The sequence below is a fragment of the Rhinolophus hipposideros genome (genome assembly GCF_964194185.1).
Source record: "Rhinolophus hipposideros genome assembly, chromosome: 16".
NCBI lineage: Eukaryota > Metazoa > Chordata > Mammalia > Chiroptera > Rhinolophidae > Rhinolophus > Rhinolophus hipposideros.
The window spans coordinates 32,271,561-32,288,051 of NC_138062.1; the positions used below are offsets into that span (position 1 = coordinate 32,271,561).

General features: G+C 34.8%; 1 protein-coding gene across 2 annotated transcripts in view; it reads left to right on the forward strand.

Moving 5' to 3' along the window:
- GLRA3 (glycine receptor alpha 3) overlaps positions 1–16,491 on the forward strand; it is a 146,381-nt gene that overhangs the window by 121,672 nt on the left and 8,218 nt on the right. Inside the window, exons 8-9 of one of the 2 annotated variants that reach the window (XM_081075682.1) lie at positions 125–268; positions 2,515–2,559. In XM_081075682.1, coding sequence (XP_080931808.1) covers positions 125–268; positions 2,515–2,559 — 189 coding nt within the window. The remainder of the gene's footprint in view (positions 1–124; positions 269–2,514; positions 2,560–16,491) is intronic. The other variant, XM_081075683.1, reaches the window with a different exon arrangement.

The following is a 16,491-nucleotide window of genomic DNA, read 5'->3' on the forward strand; positions in this document are numbered from 1 at the left end:
GCATTTGCTTTTTTTTCCCCCAACCTGGTATGTAAATGGTATAATTTAGAATCAGACATTCAATTTTGTCCTCAATGGAAGGAACAACACAAATCAATTTGCTTGCTTTCTCTTTCTCGACTAGGTTTCATATGTCAAAGCTATTGACATTTGGATGGCAGTATGCCTCCTTTTTGTGTTTTCAGCACTTTTGGAATATGCAGCTGTAAATTTTGTATCAAGACAACACAAGGAACTTCTGCGATTTCGACGAAAGAGAAAGAATAAGGTAAACGATTAAATGCACTGGGTTCACTGGGATACCAGTTTTCACTGGGAAGTGAATTTCTTATATTTAATAAGATGTACAGAGAGGAAGTGGAGACTGGGGACTAAATGATATGATGTTCCTTTGGTTTTGTCCGACTGAAACTAAAATTGTCAAAAATAGCATCGGGGGAAAATGGTAACATCTAGCTATACTGCGCACAGCATATCTGGGGACATGAGAGCTTTATCAACATATTTCTAATGTACTTCCTGGAAGACAATTTTTTGTTTTGCAATTGACAAAAATATGTTATTTCTTGTTTACAATGTTAGAATGTTTCTGATGGTGTTACTTGATATAGTCATACAATATAACTATTAAAGTTGTTTCTTTTTTCAAACTAACCCCTTTAATTTTCCATCACATATTATCTATGCATTATGTTGATGTGAAACTATGTGGCATCTTCTTTATGCATTCTTTCATATTTTAAGACATTTCTTCTGAATCCCCATGGGAAACACAACAAGGTACTATTTTTGCCTTGCTATCAACTGACAAATGAAACCCAGAAGAAATGTTGTGTAGAACATTATTGGGAGACCATAGGAAATTGAAGTAATCTCTAATTGGAAATGGATGTAAAGAATGGGGTTGTTCCCCTCTATTAAGATTTGCAATGTTATCTCTCTTTACGTGCTGATAGTTTTAATCAACCCCTTTCCTTTTCTATAAGGGAGAGTTTCTACTGACTAGCATATCTATGATTTTACTTCTTTTAATGTGAATGTGCCAGCTGATATTTTCAAAGCAAATGGATTCTTAAGCACTAAACATTAAAGATGTGTACAACAGGAGAAACCGCGGCCAGAATCCATTATACTGGAATAGTGAAGTCAAAACATACTGAAATCCTAAAATTAATAGTCTGGTTCACAGACTGTGCGCTTTTAAGGATTTAATTTTTTAAAGGATTCCTTATGTTTTCTGAATTATTGACTGTGATTTATAGATATAAAACATTTTAAAGCACTAAGTCCTGATCTCTCACTACTGAGCCTACTCAGTGTTAATCATCTTCTAAAGCAATAACTTATTCAATCATATTTAAACAACTCCCTGGAATCATTATCTACTCCAATAAATTCTCAATTCAGTGTAGCATGAAGGGGACATGAGTGTTATTATACTCTGGATGATGCATTGGATAAAAAAAACGATGCTAGAGCTTACATTTGATCAGATTTTTATGAAAATAAAAGCATATATTTGTATATTAAAACATATTTTGATGGGAGATTTTTTTTAATCTCTTTCCCCTGACCTCACCTCTGTAGGATGGTTTCCTTATACTTTTCTCATTCTTCCTCACTCTCCCTTTCTCTCTTTTTCTTCCCCTTCTTTTTGCCTCCCTGATTGCCTGCTTGCTCCCCCTTTCTCTTATGATACCTGGCACTGGCTGAAACACTATAACAGCACAAAAAATTCTGTATCACAGTGGTGAAGCTCTTGTCATTCTCTCTCCTTAATGACTGGTAAAGACAATTGTTCCTTATTATCACTAATAAGAAATAAGGCAATACTTATTTCTCTCTCACTTTGGTTTGCTTTTTCACATTTATTTTTTACTTCTCTACTGTTCTCTTTCTAGAGGAGTATCAATCATGTGCTGAAAAAACTAGAAATGAAAAGTATTACACATGTGGTGTCCCAGTGGGGGCTGACAGCTCAGACATTTTCAACTCACGGCACGTACAATAGTCACGATATCCAGTGGGTAAAGTAATAGACTCTAGTTTATATGCTCAAGTCTGTTCTTTCCTTCAAAAAAAATCTTTAGCAAAACAACTCTTTATTAAGTTTTACTACCTGTTAAGAGTATCGGGATACAAATATTTGATGCTCCTTTTTTTAGCTCATAGAATGACAGCAAGATTAATTTTGGTAGTGACTGGCACTCTAGGAAAAGGTAGAAATGCACAAATAGTAATAAAATCTTATTATTTTCTGATCACTATTTGAAATGCAATAAATACAATATTTATTGTAATTAAGATTTAGTGCAGGAAAATAATCCAGGCTTTTTTTAGTTCATTGCATACTTTGGGGAGTGGATACCTTGCATATGTGAAAATCGTTAATTGATACATATGTGTGTTGAAATGATATATGCAATTAAAGCCAATCGTGCAATTATATTTAATCATATATGCCTTGATTCTCTGGTTTCTCAATCCCTCTTGGTCCACTTTACCTTCCCACAGACAGAAGCTTTTGCATTGGAGAAGTTTTACCGTTTCTCAGACACGGTAAATTCACTTTCTTAACTCTAAGTAGAGGAATGTGGTCATCAGAACAAAAGCAGACAGCACATTCTGCACCATGACAGTGTCTGGTGGGGAAACACAGCCCTTGCATATTTAAGTTCGAACCACTATCATCCCACGCCAGCTAAGGATACCCTCTTTTTCTAACAACTCCATTTATTTTCCCTTACTCCATAAAAGGATATTTAAATATTATCCTTCATATTATTAACCAAGTTACTTGATTGGTCAAAAACAAGTATTTATTAAACAGAAATATCACGTATATCTTACTGTAGTCTTCATAGAAGAAATAATCATACGCTTTGATAAAATTAGTTTCAAAATAAATGAGAAATTCGTTTATACAAACAAATTCTAAAAGCAGCCTCTCTTGCCAGAAAATAGAAAACTAAAAATAAGGCAAAAATAAAAAGCTTTGTCCAGCCTACGTAGCTTTAGAATTTGTTCTGAATGTTAAGATATGTTGAGATTCTTTATAGTAAATGACTAATTTTGGTTTCGATAGTGGCAGCCTTTGAAATAGTTGATTAGGAAGAGATCACAAGGACACATGTCCAAATTTAGTGACTGAATTTAAACACAACAAAGCCAAGAATTTAGGCTCGGAAATCATATACAAACAGTCCAGTCTACTACACTAAAATTTCTGGGGAAAAATGTATTTAAAAACCCCTCCCCAAGTGATTCTACTGCACACCTCAGTTAAGAATAGACATAATGGTAGATGAATATTAAAGTAACCACAATTTCATAGTAGATATCTAGACCCAGTATTATTTAAAAGTATTTATTGTTTTCTTTTACTATAATATATAATCACTCAGCTATTTTTCGTTTCTAATAAAATTGCATGTTTGTTCCCGACATAGTTAGCCACTTCTCTTTCATTTTTTATCCCTGAAAAATTTTTTTTACATGATCCAATTACCTTTATTTGATTATCTTAACTGTAATTTAAAAAAAAAAATTTCAATTGCATTGAATTTGCATACTCATATATAGTAGTCTCTTTGGGAAACCTGTATATTTAAATTACCAGTAACTAAACAGTTAATGCTTACAGGAATTTCAGTATAAAATATATTTATTTAATTAAATATTGCTTTACAAAACAATGCAAAAAGAACTCTGATGAAAAATCAGGTTTACCTCAGTAACAGTCAGTAATGACTTATTTTTTAAAAAAGAAGCAATATGATTTGCAAATACATTCATTAAAAATTATATGCATTGCATTAATTTTTATAATATTCTAATCATCATGTAAATTTGGGGTTGATCTTTCACTTTTTAAAGACTATTTTCCTCAACATAATAGCTCTCTGTGCTGATTGAATTCATCATTTAAAAAAATTATGTGTTTTGCTTGGAAACAATCTGATCAATTTAAATCTTTAAATCAACATAATCAAAATGAGTCTAAATGCCAACTCTATGTCCTTTCTTTTCATTAGTACTGGTTTACATGAGTTTTTCTTGGAACTCTAATTTGGAAGAATAGACAAAGTAAAATAGCTCCATAGAAAGTTTGGCACAACAAGGGAACTTACAGTGATGTAAATATTATTCCTAGGGAAGTTTTAATGTGGTTCAGCATTGGCGTTGGCGTTCCAGACAATCTTTTATACATCTTTCCTCTATGAAGGTACAAGTGAACTTTTTGTTTATTGTGAAAGAATAAAAGTTTGCTCTTGTGTACAAATTTCCCCACCCCACACTGTCGTAGCCTGCCGTGTGCACATTATCCACAGTGCCTGGTCATAGCCGCTTATCCCCAGTGCTGCGTATGAGTGGGTGTATGCATGACATAAAAGTATTTTGGTTAGAAGTTTCTCTTTCCATGTATGATACCATTATGTTAGTCCTGGAGGGTTATAAAGACATGCCAAAATATTCTGAACATATGTGACTTGTTGAAAGAGATGTATGATATGGGATTGCTTCAGTACATTTCATGGAACTTCTGTATTGCAATACAACATAATTATACAATGGTTTGCTGAGAGAAAACACATTCACACAGTATTCTAATACTTCTATCTTTTTACTTATTATTGTATATTAATTACTATTTGTGTACACAAATGAAATAAGCATGGACCATTAGTTCTAGATTTAAAAAATAATTTCCAAGTTTGTTTTGTTTAGTACAATAGTTCTCTTTTTTAAAATAAATATATCATTGACTGCATTTTGACTATCTGTACAAAAACTTATTATTTTATTTACTTATGTATTTACATGCTGTCTTATTTCAAAAATAACTCAAGGTAACTTCTAAGAATAAAAAATAATTGATTTTTCTGCCCTGCGCATTTTGTCAGCTCTATAGTCTTAAGACTAACACAAATATACATGTACACTATTTTGGTTGAAGGGATAAGGCTCCATGCTTGAAAACAATATGGCACCCATATACACTAAATTGTTTAATAAAGTTTTCATTCTAGGTCAGTTTAGGTTATATTCTAGAGTATAAAATATTCTTTCAATATCTCTCTTAGTTCCTACAAATTTCTTTGAAGAAAGACAAGTAGTTTCCAAATAATTTCAAACAAAATTAGTTTTCAATGACTGATACACAGGAATTAGAAATTTCATTCTCTCAAGTAAAACAAGAGTTGTAAGAATTTAAGTATTTCTTGAAAACAGATATTTAGAGTTTAAGTTAGACACAGCTATTTTTTAGAGCTATATTGTCTCTAAAATATCTGTTTAGGAAAATAATATTCAATAAAGTTATATATCCACTTAATCTGATTTCATAGGCATTATAGTGACTTCCATCTCAAAGTTAATTAAAATAGATTTACAGTAGTTTTTTACATGTTGTCTAGTATATTATTTATATCACTGCATAATTATGAGTTGTCACTGAAAGAATCTAGCATATGCTAGAAAGGGATATATAGATATTTTAAAAATTATTTCACTGATTTCTCATCAATCCCCTAAAATATATGTATTATATTTTCATAGTATTTCATCTAAAACATTCATTTCCCCCCCTTCTTCTGCCTGCCCCTGCCCCACCCTGGTTCAAGCCTTTGTTTCTCAGTTTAGTTGTGTAGGACACTCACAGCTGCTCACGGCAGCTCTCGCCGGCTGCTGGCCCATTACAGCAACCAACAGCTGCTCACGGGAACCCAGCTACAGGGAGAGCTGTTGTTTAGGAGCTCGGTGCTCCAACCATCTGAGCCACCGGGCCGACCACAAAAATATTCATTTTTTAAGCTTACATTGCACCATTCAGTAATCTTCAAACCATTTCTGAATCTAAATTCAATATGCCAAGAATAAACTTGGCTAATTCCTAACAAATTCATATATCATCTATAATAAAAGCAAAATTCTCCTGGGAACTAGATTTTAAAGAATTTTATATTGACAACTGACTTGAAACTCTAAAGTATTTTTAACCTCATCTATAATCGCATTCTTTTAAGCCTTCCATTTTAAATGTATGTAGATGTATTAAACTAAATATTTTATTTTAGGTGATTATTTATTTTAAAAAAACAATTTTCAAATCATGCATGTATTTCATCTTACTTTAGACTTTTCTAAGTGATGGTGATTTTTCCCAACAAAAAATAAGCCATTATGTTATTAGTAATGTTTTTTCAATACTCACACACTATGAAATCATGTAACTGGAAATAAATAGCAATTCACGTTTCCTCCATCTGTCATATAATTTCTGTCATATAATTTCCTATTTGGCAATTAAAAGTTACAGAAAATTATTTAAACAAGAAGTCCTTTGGGGTAATTTAGTTAACAACTTGATTGTATGAAAAACACCCCGAAGGTACCTACCAGGGAAGAAACATTTGGATAAAAATGACATATTTAATGCTGCTGTATCTCACAGCAATTCATATAATCACTAACTCTCTATTAGACACTCAATGTTTTGTTACTTGCTGATAATCTTCATGCTTTCACCGCTTCCAAACCTAAATAAGAGGTTTTTTTTGGTCATTTTTGATGACTAAGAAGAGGATAGGAAATTCTTACCTCATATGTATATTATGTTTGATGATAAAGATGTATTAAGCAATTCAACTGAATGACTATATCTACACTTAGATTTTCAATCTATCTCTAATACTACTAGTTATAATATGCATACTACATGAGTTAGTCTTTGGTATAATTCACTAAATAAAATGAAAAGCACTTAGAATATTTCACAGTACAGTATTGATGCTTACTGAAACATTTCTCTCATTTCCAAATTTAGTGAAAAGAGATCCTCCTGTAGAAAGAATTGTACACTAAATAAATGACTTTTTACATTCTCCATTGTCTACCCTTCTAACTTCATTGAAGTATGTTAAGGAGGATTTACTTGTGGGGAAATTGAACTATTTCTTCAATTTTACCATTATAATCAGCGATGTTCTTTCACTCATTTTTAGTTTATTCTATTTGATTTTAATTAATACCTAAATTTGAGTTGTAAAGTGCCTTAATTTTATGAACATGAAATATTGGCTAACACACAGTGTCAAGTTTTAGATGTTTATCTAAACACCTTGGTTTCTTGCCCATCAAGTCATTGGAAACTCAAGCTGAAAATATCTCTAGAAAATTAATTATCTCAAAGAAATATTTCAGTGCTAATTGGAATAAAGAATTCACTGCACATTGAAACATATGTAAATACTGGATAAGATTATCACTGAGTTACAAAGAAGAGAAATTAGTTTAATCACAAAATAATTTAATACACTTGTTAATATAGTAATCTAATATTAATGATGAGCTACTAGAAAAGCTTCAACCACGTTTAAAATTATTATTTTAAGTGCAGGCTTTCAAAAAGATCTCAATAGGCCAATCATTAAAACAAAAGTCACATGACCTTTTTGAGGTCCACAGGTCCTTGTTCTCTCTCATCCTCTAACTGCCTCGGTACAAACTAGAGTCTTGTCTAATAGAGCTGAGACCCTGTTTCTGAAGAAGTGAGATGACTCCACGTACCTCATCTTATGGACCCACCTGAAATATTTGTGCTGTTTCATGGAACATAGTGACAACACTAAAGACTCCTTGATTGCAGAAATTAGATTTGCTCAGAATCCTAACAGTCATAAAGCAAATCCCATCTATTGTGATAATATTAAAGTGAGGCTGAGAGGGTCAAAGTGCTGTTTTTAGTTTTACACTGTTGGCTAATTTTCAGTGAGACACAAATACAAGGCTACCTGCGGAGTAAGCAACTGGGTAGGCCTATTTTACATCGCATTTTAGTGCTAGTTTAGTTTCTGTGGATTTAAAATATATAACAGTACAATGGTTCAAGTCAGTGTTCATAGTTTTTTCATATCCTGTGTTACACAATTTCCATCATAATAGTTATAACACATAATATATTAATAATATAATAGCAGCAATTTGAGTACCTTATCAGTTTTATAAATTTTATCTCAACCCCCCAAAAAAACAAAACAACAAAAAAAATCCCTGTTAGATAGTGCTATCATCTTCTTTCCTAGAACTAGAAATTGAGAATCAGGGTTAATTAATTAAGACTATCCAGACTCCTGGCAATAAATGATGAAGCCATTGAATTCCTTGACTATAATAAAACATTTGCAATTTGGATGTCAATCTGGACTCATATTTTAAATTTGGACCACCTAATATATTTATGACTGCATAAAATGTTTGAAAACTATTTTCTATCCCACACACATATTTTTTATAATGCAGATACCCAATTTATTTCCATTATTGAGGACATAAGTATTCCTCAACATCTTGTTTTCTATTACCATTGCCAGGAAATAAATATTTGAACAAAACATGAGGGATGTGTTTTTATTGAAATTAAAAGTTTTCGTTTCTTCAACTCGACAATTAAGAGGAAAACCATTGGTGATGAATTTGTAAGTGAAACCATATTCCAGATGCTTTTGAAAACAATAATGCATTACATCACATGATATAACATCATTATCCAAAGTCTGTTTTCTAACATATGCCTATGTTCTGTAGTAAATGTTAAAAAGGATAAAGATACAAGTTGTATAGTCTTAATCATACATATAGCCTTACTTAGAAACAACCTTACTTAAAAACAGGAATCATTAAAAAATAATAGATCAATACTAACCAGAAGTCATTACAGGGTGTGTTTTCATAAACTTCCACTTAAAATGTAAATTTAAAAGTGTTAGAGAAATTCAAAAAAATGTTGCATCATGATAAATTCAAGCTGACTAGAATAGCTGCATTGTGCCTCTCGGTAACTTTTGTTTCTACAATTTGGCTATGTATTATAATCGCTAACAGACCTCGTTGGACGTGCAGATTACAGGGAGAACTTAAATGCTAAGGAATAGGAACCTCTGTAGTTGAGATCTAGAAAATTGGGTCTCAGCAATCTCTCCCAGTGATCCCAAGACAGGTGTTAAGTGAACCACAGTGCAACAAACATTGACCTCACCTAGACTAACATTAGTGCATGCACATAGAATGATAGTAATTTTACAAATTGTTGCCAGTTTCTATGATGGACCAATGCTATAGAAAGATGGTTATGTTTAAATAGTTCAAATGTGTCATTTTTCTATTAACACCAATATCCAAACGTGAACTAGTTTTGTTCAGTATAGCACCCTAGCTCTGACTACAAGTTTAAGGAGACAATCATACTTCCAAGACAGAAATAAACTTTAATCTCATATGTTATATACCGGGGGTGCCAAAAAAATACAAGTGGACACATTGGTCAACATTGCTCAAGCAGTAGTTCGTCATAATCAGAAGTGTCTGGACACTGGTGGTAACCACTTTGAGCACCTCTTGTAATTGCAGAAGTCAAACGTGACTTGTATTCATCTTTTGTTATCGGTATATATTATTACAATTTTAATAGGTTTTTCCTTTCTTAAAATGTACATACATTTTTTAGCATCCACTGTACTTAACTTTTTAGAAGGATAAAAGGCAAGAGAGACAGCAGATAAAGTACCTTTATTTAATTGCGTGGCCTAGTAGCTATCAAGCCCAAGGGCTTTTTGTTCCCTCACTTGCACAGGGCAGGAATGGCTTCCTAGTTTAAAGAAATAGATGTAGTATCATGAGCAGTAATGATCCCTAAAGCTAAAAAATGCAAATGTAATCGTAGTCCCAGAACCATTGTATCAGGTAACACAAAAGAAAATCTTACGAAGTGGGAAGGACAGAGTTGTGTCATAGCATGGTTCCCAGCCTCCACACGGTCGCCCCCAGAAACCAGAAACCTGTCGGTGGTATTCCTACAGGCTCTCACTCAGAACCACTCACTCATGTACACTCATCCCAGGAGTTAGCCAACTCTCATTTCCTTGTCATCCTGTCTTTTGCAATAAATGTTTAATTGCTCATTCCAATTTGATATGATATGCTCTTTCTATGTTGTACTCTTGGGCCATTTTGTACACTGGCTATGTTTAAATGAGTTCCTTTTTCCAATGAGATCTATTCCAGGGGCCTAAACTGATGTAAAAATGCCTTGTTCCAAGCCATTGATGGTATTTTCAGCTGTGGCTTTTGTTACAGAGTAAACAAAGCCCAAAATGGACTATCTGTCTATTTCTGCCAAAACCCATTAAGTCTTCCAGGAGCCATGGGCAAAGACTATGTAACCCATCTGCTAGCTATGTGTGAGTGCTGTCATTGGGAGATTCAACCCCAAAGGCGATTTTCAAGCATTTTTTCCTCTTGTTAATATTCAAGACAAGCTCTTACTACATCAATGGCTTCATCAGGCAACAGAGGAATATGCTAAATTTCTGTCCATTACTGAATGTCCTGGACATCACCATGGCTTCCTCCATGGCCACTCCAGACATCTGTTTTGGCACGCTGGCCCCCTTCTGAGCCAGCAACTTAGTGGGCAGGCATTACATGACCTAATTTAATTCCACCTTGGTATTTCTATAAGGAATTGGATATAAGGAACATCTATAAGGAACATCCTACCCTGGGATGTTCTTAATTGTCCACTTAACAAGTACCCATTTGCCTGACCATAAGGCAAGGCCGCTGGCTCAGGCCCAGGAGTCTTTGAATGCCCAAATATTGCTCTGTGAGCAAGGATCAACTATTCTGATACTGCCACATACACTGTTCTCAAGTCAGTCCGTTGTGTCAACTTGCTTTCTTCAATTACAGTCACTTGTTCCAACGCAGGTTTGGTTTGAGTCCTGACCTTCCATATGGGACTTTCCAGGTGAACAAGGTGGCCTGTTTTTGCTTCAGTGGAAAGAGAATAATGAGGTTCAGACCACTCTTGCACCTCAACAGGAGATTCCATTCACTTGTCCATTATCAGATAGGCTACCTTTTCACGAGTATGATGTACTTTGCCCAAGGTATTCCCCTTAGCTTGTTCTTGAATATATCATTTTAATTTTCTCAGGGAACTGAAGTTGGAATGCCTTCTTGACAAAGCCTATGATATGGTAGGTAGATATCTTGGGACTAAATATAGTCTGATGCCCTTCAGATTCCTTCAGCTTGGGGACTGTTTCTACCAGAGCACAAGAGAATATCAACAGCATCATTCAAATAGATTATACCTGCTCACAGCATCCGAGAGTTTCTAGTCAAGAACCCTAGCAGCTACCTTAGGGAGCCACTATTGGCCTTTTCCAGAATCTCCAGTCTACATGTGTTTCAGTAGCCAACACCTTTGCAGTATATGAATTTCAAAGCCTCGGAGAGGCAGCTTGGGCTATTGTCTACCTCAGATCTCTCACTGCTTGCCCTTGTTCCCCTTTCAAAATCAAACTGTCTTCTAGTCACTTTACGTAATGTGGCCAACAGAAATCCAAAATGTCTCTGCCAGATTTCAAAATAGTGCTACAAGATGTTTTTCCTATAGTGGGATCCAGAAGAGACAGCAGTTTGCCCTTTATTATTTGTGAATTGTCTTTAGTAGTTTGCCCAGATTATTTCCAAAAACTGGATTGATGTGACTGGGCACGGAATTTTTTCTAGGTTAACCACTTTGACCTAGTCACATGGGCCACTGCAGTTCCCAAACCCTCCCTTGACTTTCTCCTCAGAGAGGGAAACTATCACTTATCATTAACGAATTTACTTTTGACAATGATCTGGATCAAACTGTTTCCAGGTTGTGGCAATATGCTAGAGAATTTAGGTTTCTCTAAGGGATAACAGTTAAGGTTATAGTGGTGTCTACCCCACAACCAGACACACTGCATTTGATTGTTTTTAGATTGGGATTAAAAGGAAAGCCTTAGCCAAGTCTGTCAAAGCATACTGGCCTCCTTTGCCCTTCTGAAACTCCTGAAGAGTTTTCACTATGTCTTTTGTGGTAGAGGTTGTTGGAGGACTTCTTTAGGAAACCCAAGTAGTCAGCTGTCACCCTGTAGCACCCATTTAGTTTCATCAGTGGCCAGACAGGACTGTTCTAGAGAAAATTAATGAGAGACTAGCACCTCTGCTGCCACTGTTCACTTAATCAGAACTGAGAGTTTCCTTTATCTGCCTGGACTTTTGTACCATTTAATCGTGTACCTACAGAGGAAAGGTTAGGCAATTCTAAGGGCTCTCGTTTTAGTACATCTGATTACAACAGGGCTAAGGAACAACTGCCCCAGTTTAGGCTCAAGCCAGAAATGGCAAGATCATTCACTCATGTGTCACATCCTTTCTGATTGTATTTTTAGCCAAGGGTGATGCCACCTGCTGGAGATTTCTTAGTCCCTTATTTTCCTTTCTGCGGTTTTTACTATGACCATGATACCTGCTACCCAGCATGCCATGCCTCCTTCTCTGCCCCACCAGCTTCTCTTTATTGTCTTCTCATTCCCCAGCAGTACTGTCATACATTGTATGCTGGCGTCCAGTAATCCCAAAAAGCTGTGTGCACACCCCAGGCCATTCAACTTGAACCATAGCATGGCCTTGGAACCCCATTCAGAATTGGGCAAAGAGATCCTGGCTTTCAAGTCAATGTTCTTTGTTTCAGCTGCCTTAACGGGGAGAGTAAATTCAGCAACCCATATCAGTGCTTTTTGTTTCCATTCCCCGTTGGCATCATTGGATTTAACTTCTGAGATGAAAGCAGCAGACTTAACAGGGGTCCTTAAGGGAAGCAGCTGCCGGAACTGGAACAGATTTCCTTCCTCCCAGCTGGTGATAATGTGCCAGGAAATCTTTAAGAGGAATCCTGTCAATTTTCTTCTGTGTCTCAAAAACCACCTAAAGAGAGCTAATAAATTCGCCTCTGGCCATGACCTTTCTTCTGAATAGCCCATACATATATATTTTTCCATCTGGAAAACCCAGCATGGCAGCTGCAAAAGCAAATGTACCCATGAATTATATATACCCTCCTGCCTTCCCCAAAGGAGAGCCACATGGGAACCCATGCCTGAGGGACTGTCCTAATCACAGAGATTAGGTCAGAGGATATGGTTTGGGAAGGTTCATAAAAATGAACCTCATTATCAGATGGCTAGCTTAGGTTTGCTACTCCCCTTAACATGGATACTTCTTCTAAAGGGCTGTTTCATTTCACAGAAGTGAGAGAACCAGGCAGCTCCCTTTTCTCAGCATAGATTCATACCACTCTGGGCTTCACCCACTCCAAAAGGGTGATTGATTTTATGCCTGCCTGTACGTCCTGAAAGGTAACATTGCAGCAAGTTAGGAGTTAGTATTCACACTGAACATTGGTTTTCATGCTGCGGCATGCAAAAAAAAAAAAAAAAAAAAAAAAAATCAGTTCCTAGGTCAATTAACCTAAAGATCCTGGAAAGCATGGAGAAAGACCCAGCTCCTTTATGTCGTAATTGCTTTCTTCAGTATGGTAGCTGCAAGCCACATGTGGCTATTGAGCCCTAGAAATATGGGGTCTGAATTAAGGTGCGTTAAAATGTGTACTGACCTCAAGGATTTAGTAGGAAATAAAGAATGTAAAACATCTTTCTAACTTTTACTTTCAGTAAAAGTTTAAATGATAGGACATATTGAGTTAAAGAAAAATATGTTACTAACATTTATCGTGTCTGCTTCTTTTAACTTGTTAAGCTATAGCTAATAGAAAATTTAAATTAAAAATTACACACATGGCTTTCATTTGTGGCTCAAATTATACTTCTATTGGATAGAGCTGCAGGAGAGTTACTAGCCTTCAGTGACATTTATCTGGAGTTACTGATAGGTGACATCAAGATTAAGTGCAATGTCCTTTTAAGCCCCAACTGGACTTTTGTTTTCATCATCAGCACAGTGCTTGCTTTACTTACTCTTTTTTCTCTTTCCCCAAGTGGATTCAGCTTCACAGATAATTAATAGGAGACAAGAAATTAATTGTATCTTGAGCCACTTTCCCCTTGGTTTTATCTTATGGATCACCCATCAGATGACCCATCTGCCAATTTAACAAGGAATGTGTGCATCATTCTTATTCCGATAGGAAGGTGTATCCCCAGAGTTTTGCTACCTCAAACCCAGGGTAGGTCCATGTCATGTTCTCACCAGAATCCCCTCCCAAAAATTTTGGTCATATTTAGTCTGAAATGATCTGAAAGCCAGGTCAGCTTCTGTCACCACCGTTGAAATTTTGGGTTCAAATTGTCCACTAGACCCTTCAGGCACAGCAAGTTTTAACTTAATGTAACGCTTATTCAGTCCTATAGCAGCATGTGAGACAGGCGTCCCGTCAAACACAGCATCCTCCGTTCATCGGGAGGCCTGGCAGTTACTCAAGAGCACACCTTCTTTGCCCCTCACCTACTCAGACAGGCACATACAGCTGCCACAGACAAACGTCAAGGCATGTGTGATCCCCTTGACACACAGAAGCCACAGCCCTTATTTTCCACCAAACTTGTACACCATCTGGTCACGTAGGCCAAAGACCTTTAGGCCACTGCCCGGCTTCCCCCAGTGCAGGTGCCCTCCTTCACAGTAATTGAAGAAAACTCTACATTCCACATTTAGCTTAACTCTGGTGGTTTCAAGGAAGTGATGCTGGAAGAAATCAGAAGTCATTCTCAGCAGTCCTGAAACAGCCCAGGCCTAATATTAACCCTTTATTTGCAGTCAGTTGTGTGGAAAGATAGTTGAGAAAAATACGGTTCACTAAATATGTTAAATCTTAAAATGATTGTCTCTGTTTTGAGGTCAGGGGCTCTCTAAAGGTTTAAAAATAGTAGGTTCTCTAGAATAGATGGTTACAAAGGCAATCAATGGAGGAAGGTGATTAAAAGGTACAAACTTCCAGTTATAAGACAAATAAGTACTAGACATGTGATGTACAACATGATGACGAGTTAATACTGCTGTATGGTATTTAGGAAAGTGGTTAAGAGAGTAGATCCTAAGAGTTCTCATCATAAGGAAAACATTTTTTTCTTAGTATTTTATCTATAAGAGATGATGGATGTTAACTAAATCTACCGTAATCATTTTACAATATATGTGAGTCAAACCATCTTGCTGTACAGCTTAAACTTATACAGTGATATATATCAATTATTTCTCAATAAAACTGGAAAAAATACAGTCAATAGATACTGCTTTACTAAACACAGCAGCTTGGTTCAACTAATATGTCAATGTCTCATTGTAAATGCTCATTGAGAAATTATGTTCTGTCCAATTTTGAGATGGATTTTTTAAAACACGTGGGTTGAAGTAGTTTAAAAGGCTGTTTTATATTTTAGCATCCAGCTAGTTTGCACACAAAAATTATACAAATTACGCAAGTGACCTAAGTTTTCCTTCTGGAATACACCACCAGCAGAATTTACTAAATTATAAGGATACTATTTCAGAATAGTTTAATTCTTAGTATATTCACTTTTTTAAAAGATATATAAAATTCAAAGCAAACAATAATTTAGCCTTAACATTTCCATCGAAGCTAAAGAAATTGCCAGTATAAATATACATTATTATTAAAGACTATTGGCAAATCAATTTCCAATTTTTTGCACGATTACAACAGTAGTTACATGTAATTTGGATCATCAGCTTTAATGTCATACTTGTTTCCTCAAAATTCAATTGCTTATACATCTTACAGTTGAGATCTTTTCCAATAATTATATATTTATGTTTTCAGGTGGAATTGCCTTACTTCGTAATTTACCAGAAACCTATTTTATACATTAATACATCAACTTTGATCATCTTCTCATTTTTAGAATACACTTTTAATTTCTATTTTTTACTTTTATATTTTGCAATATACTGTTCATTAAGCTTCTACTTTCACAAACTCAAAATAATTTTTCAAGAGCTGAGCCCTTAATTACTTTCACTTCTTATATTACCATCAAAAATTATTTTCATAAGAGGAGAGCTATAACAAATTTGTAAAATGTCATCTTTTAAACTTTCAATTTTATAGCAAAACAAATCTAATTGGCAGCCATCTACTGTTACATTCTAAATAAATTTGTTAAATTATTCATTAATGAATTTTATTATAAATTATTAAGTACCTTATTTTCCTAACATGAACACTTCTATTTATCATATTTTTATTAAGTAATTTTACTTTAAATTTTGGTTTTCTTTTCAAGTGCATACATAGAGAATTCTCTTCCATTTGCAACATTTAAGGGAAAAGTAACAATACTTTTTAGAATATAATAATTTGCAATTTTCTTTAACATGAAATAAAGTTTTGCCAAATTTTACTCATAATTTCAACTAAACCATTGCACTTGAAAAGAAATTGCATATAAACCAGAATATATAGCTATCTTAAAAATCTTCCAAATAGGTTAGTGTAAAACATAAATGTAACATTAAGTGAGAATAACAAAAATCAAGCAGTGTTGTTGAGCTAGACTATATTTTCCAACAAAGTAATGTAAAGTTGTAGGAAATTAGCATTAAAATACTTGCCTCCTCCATAAAAAAGAAAAA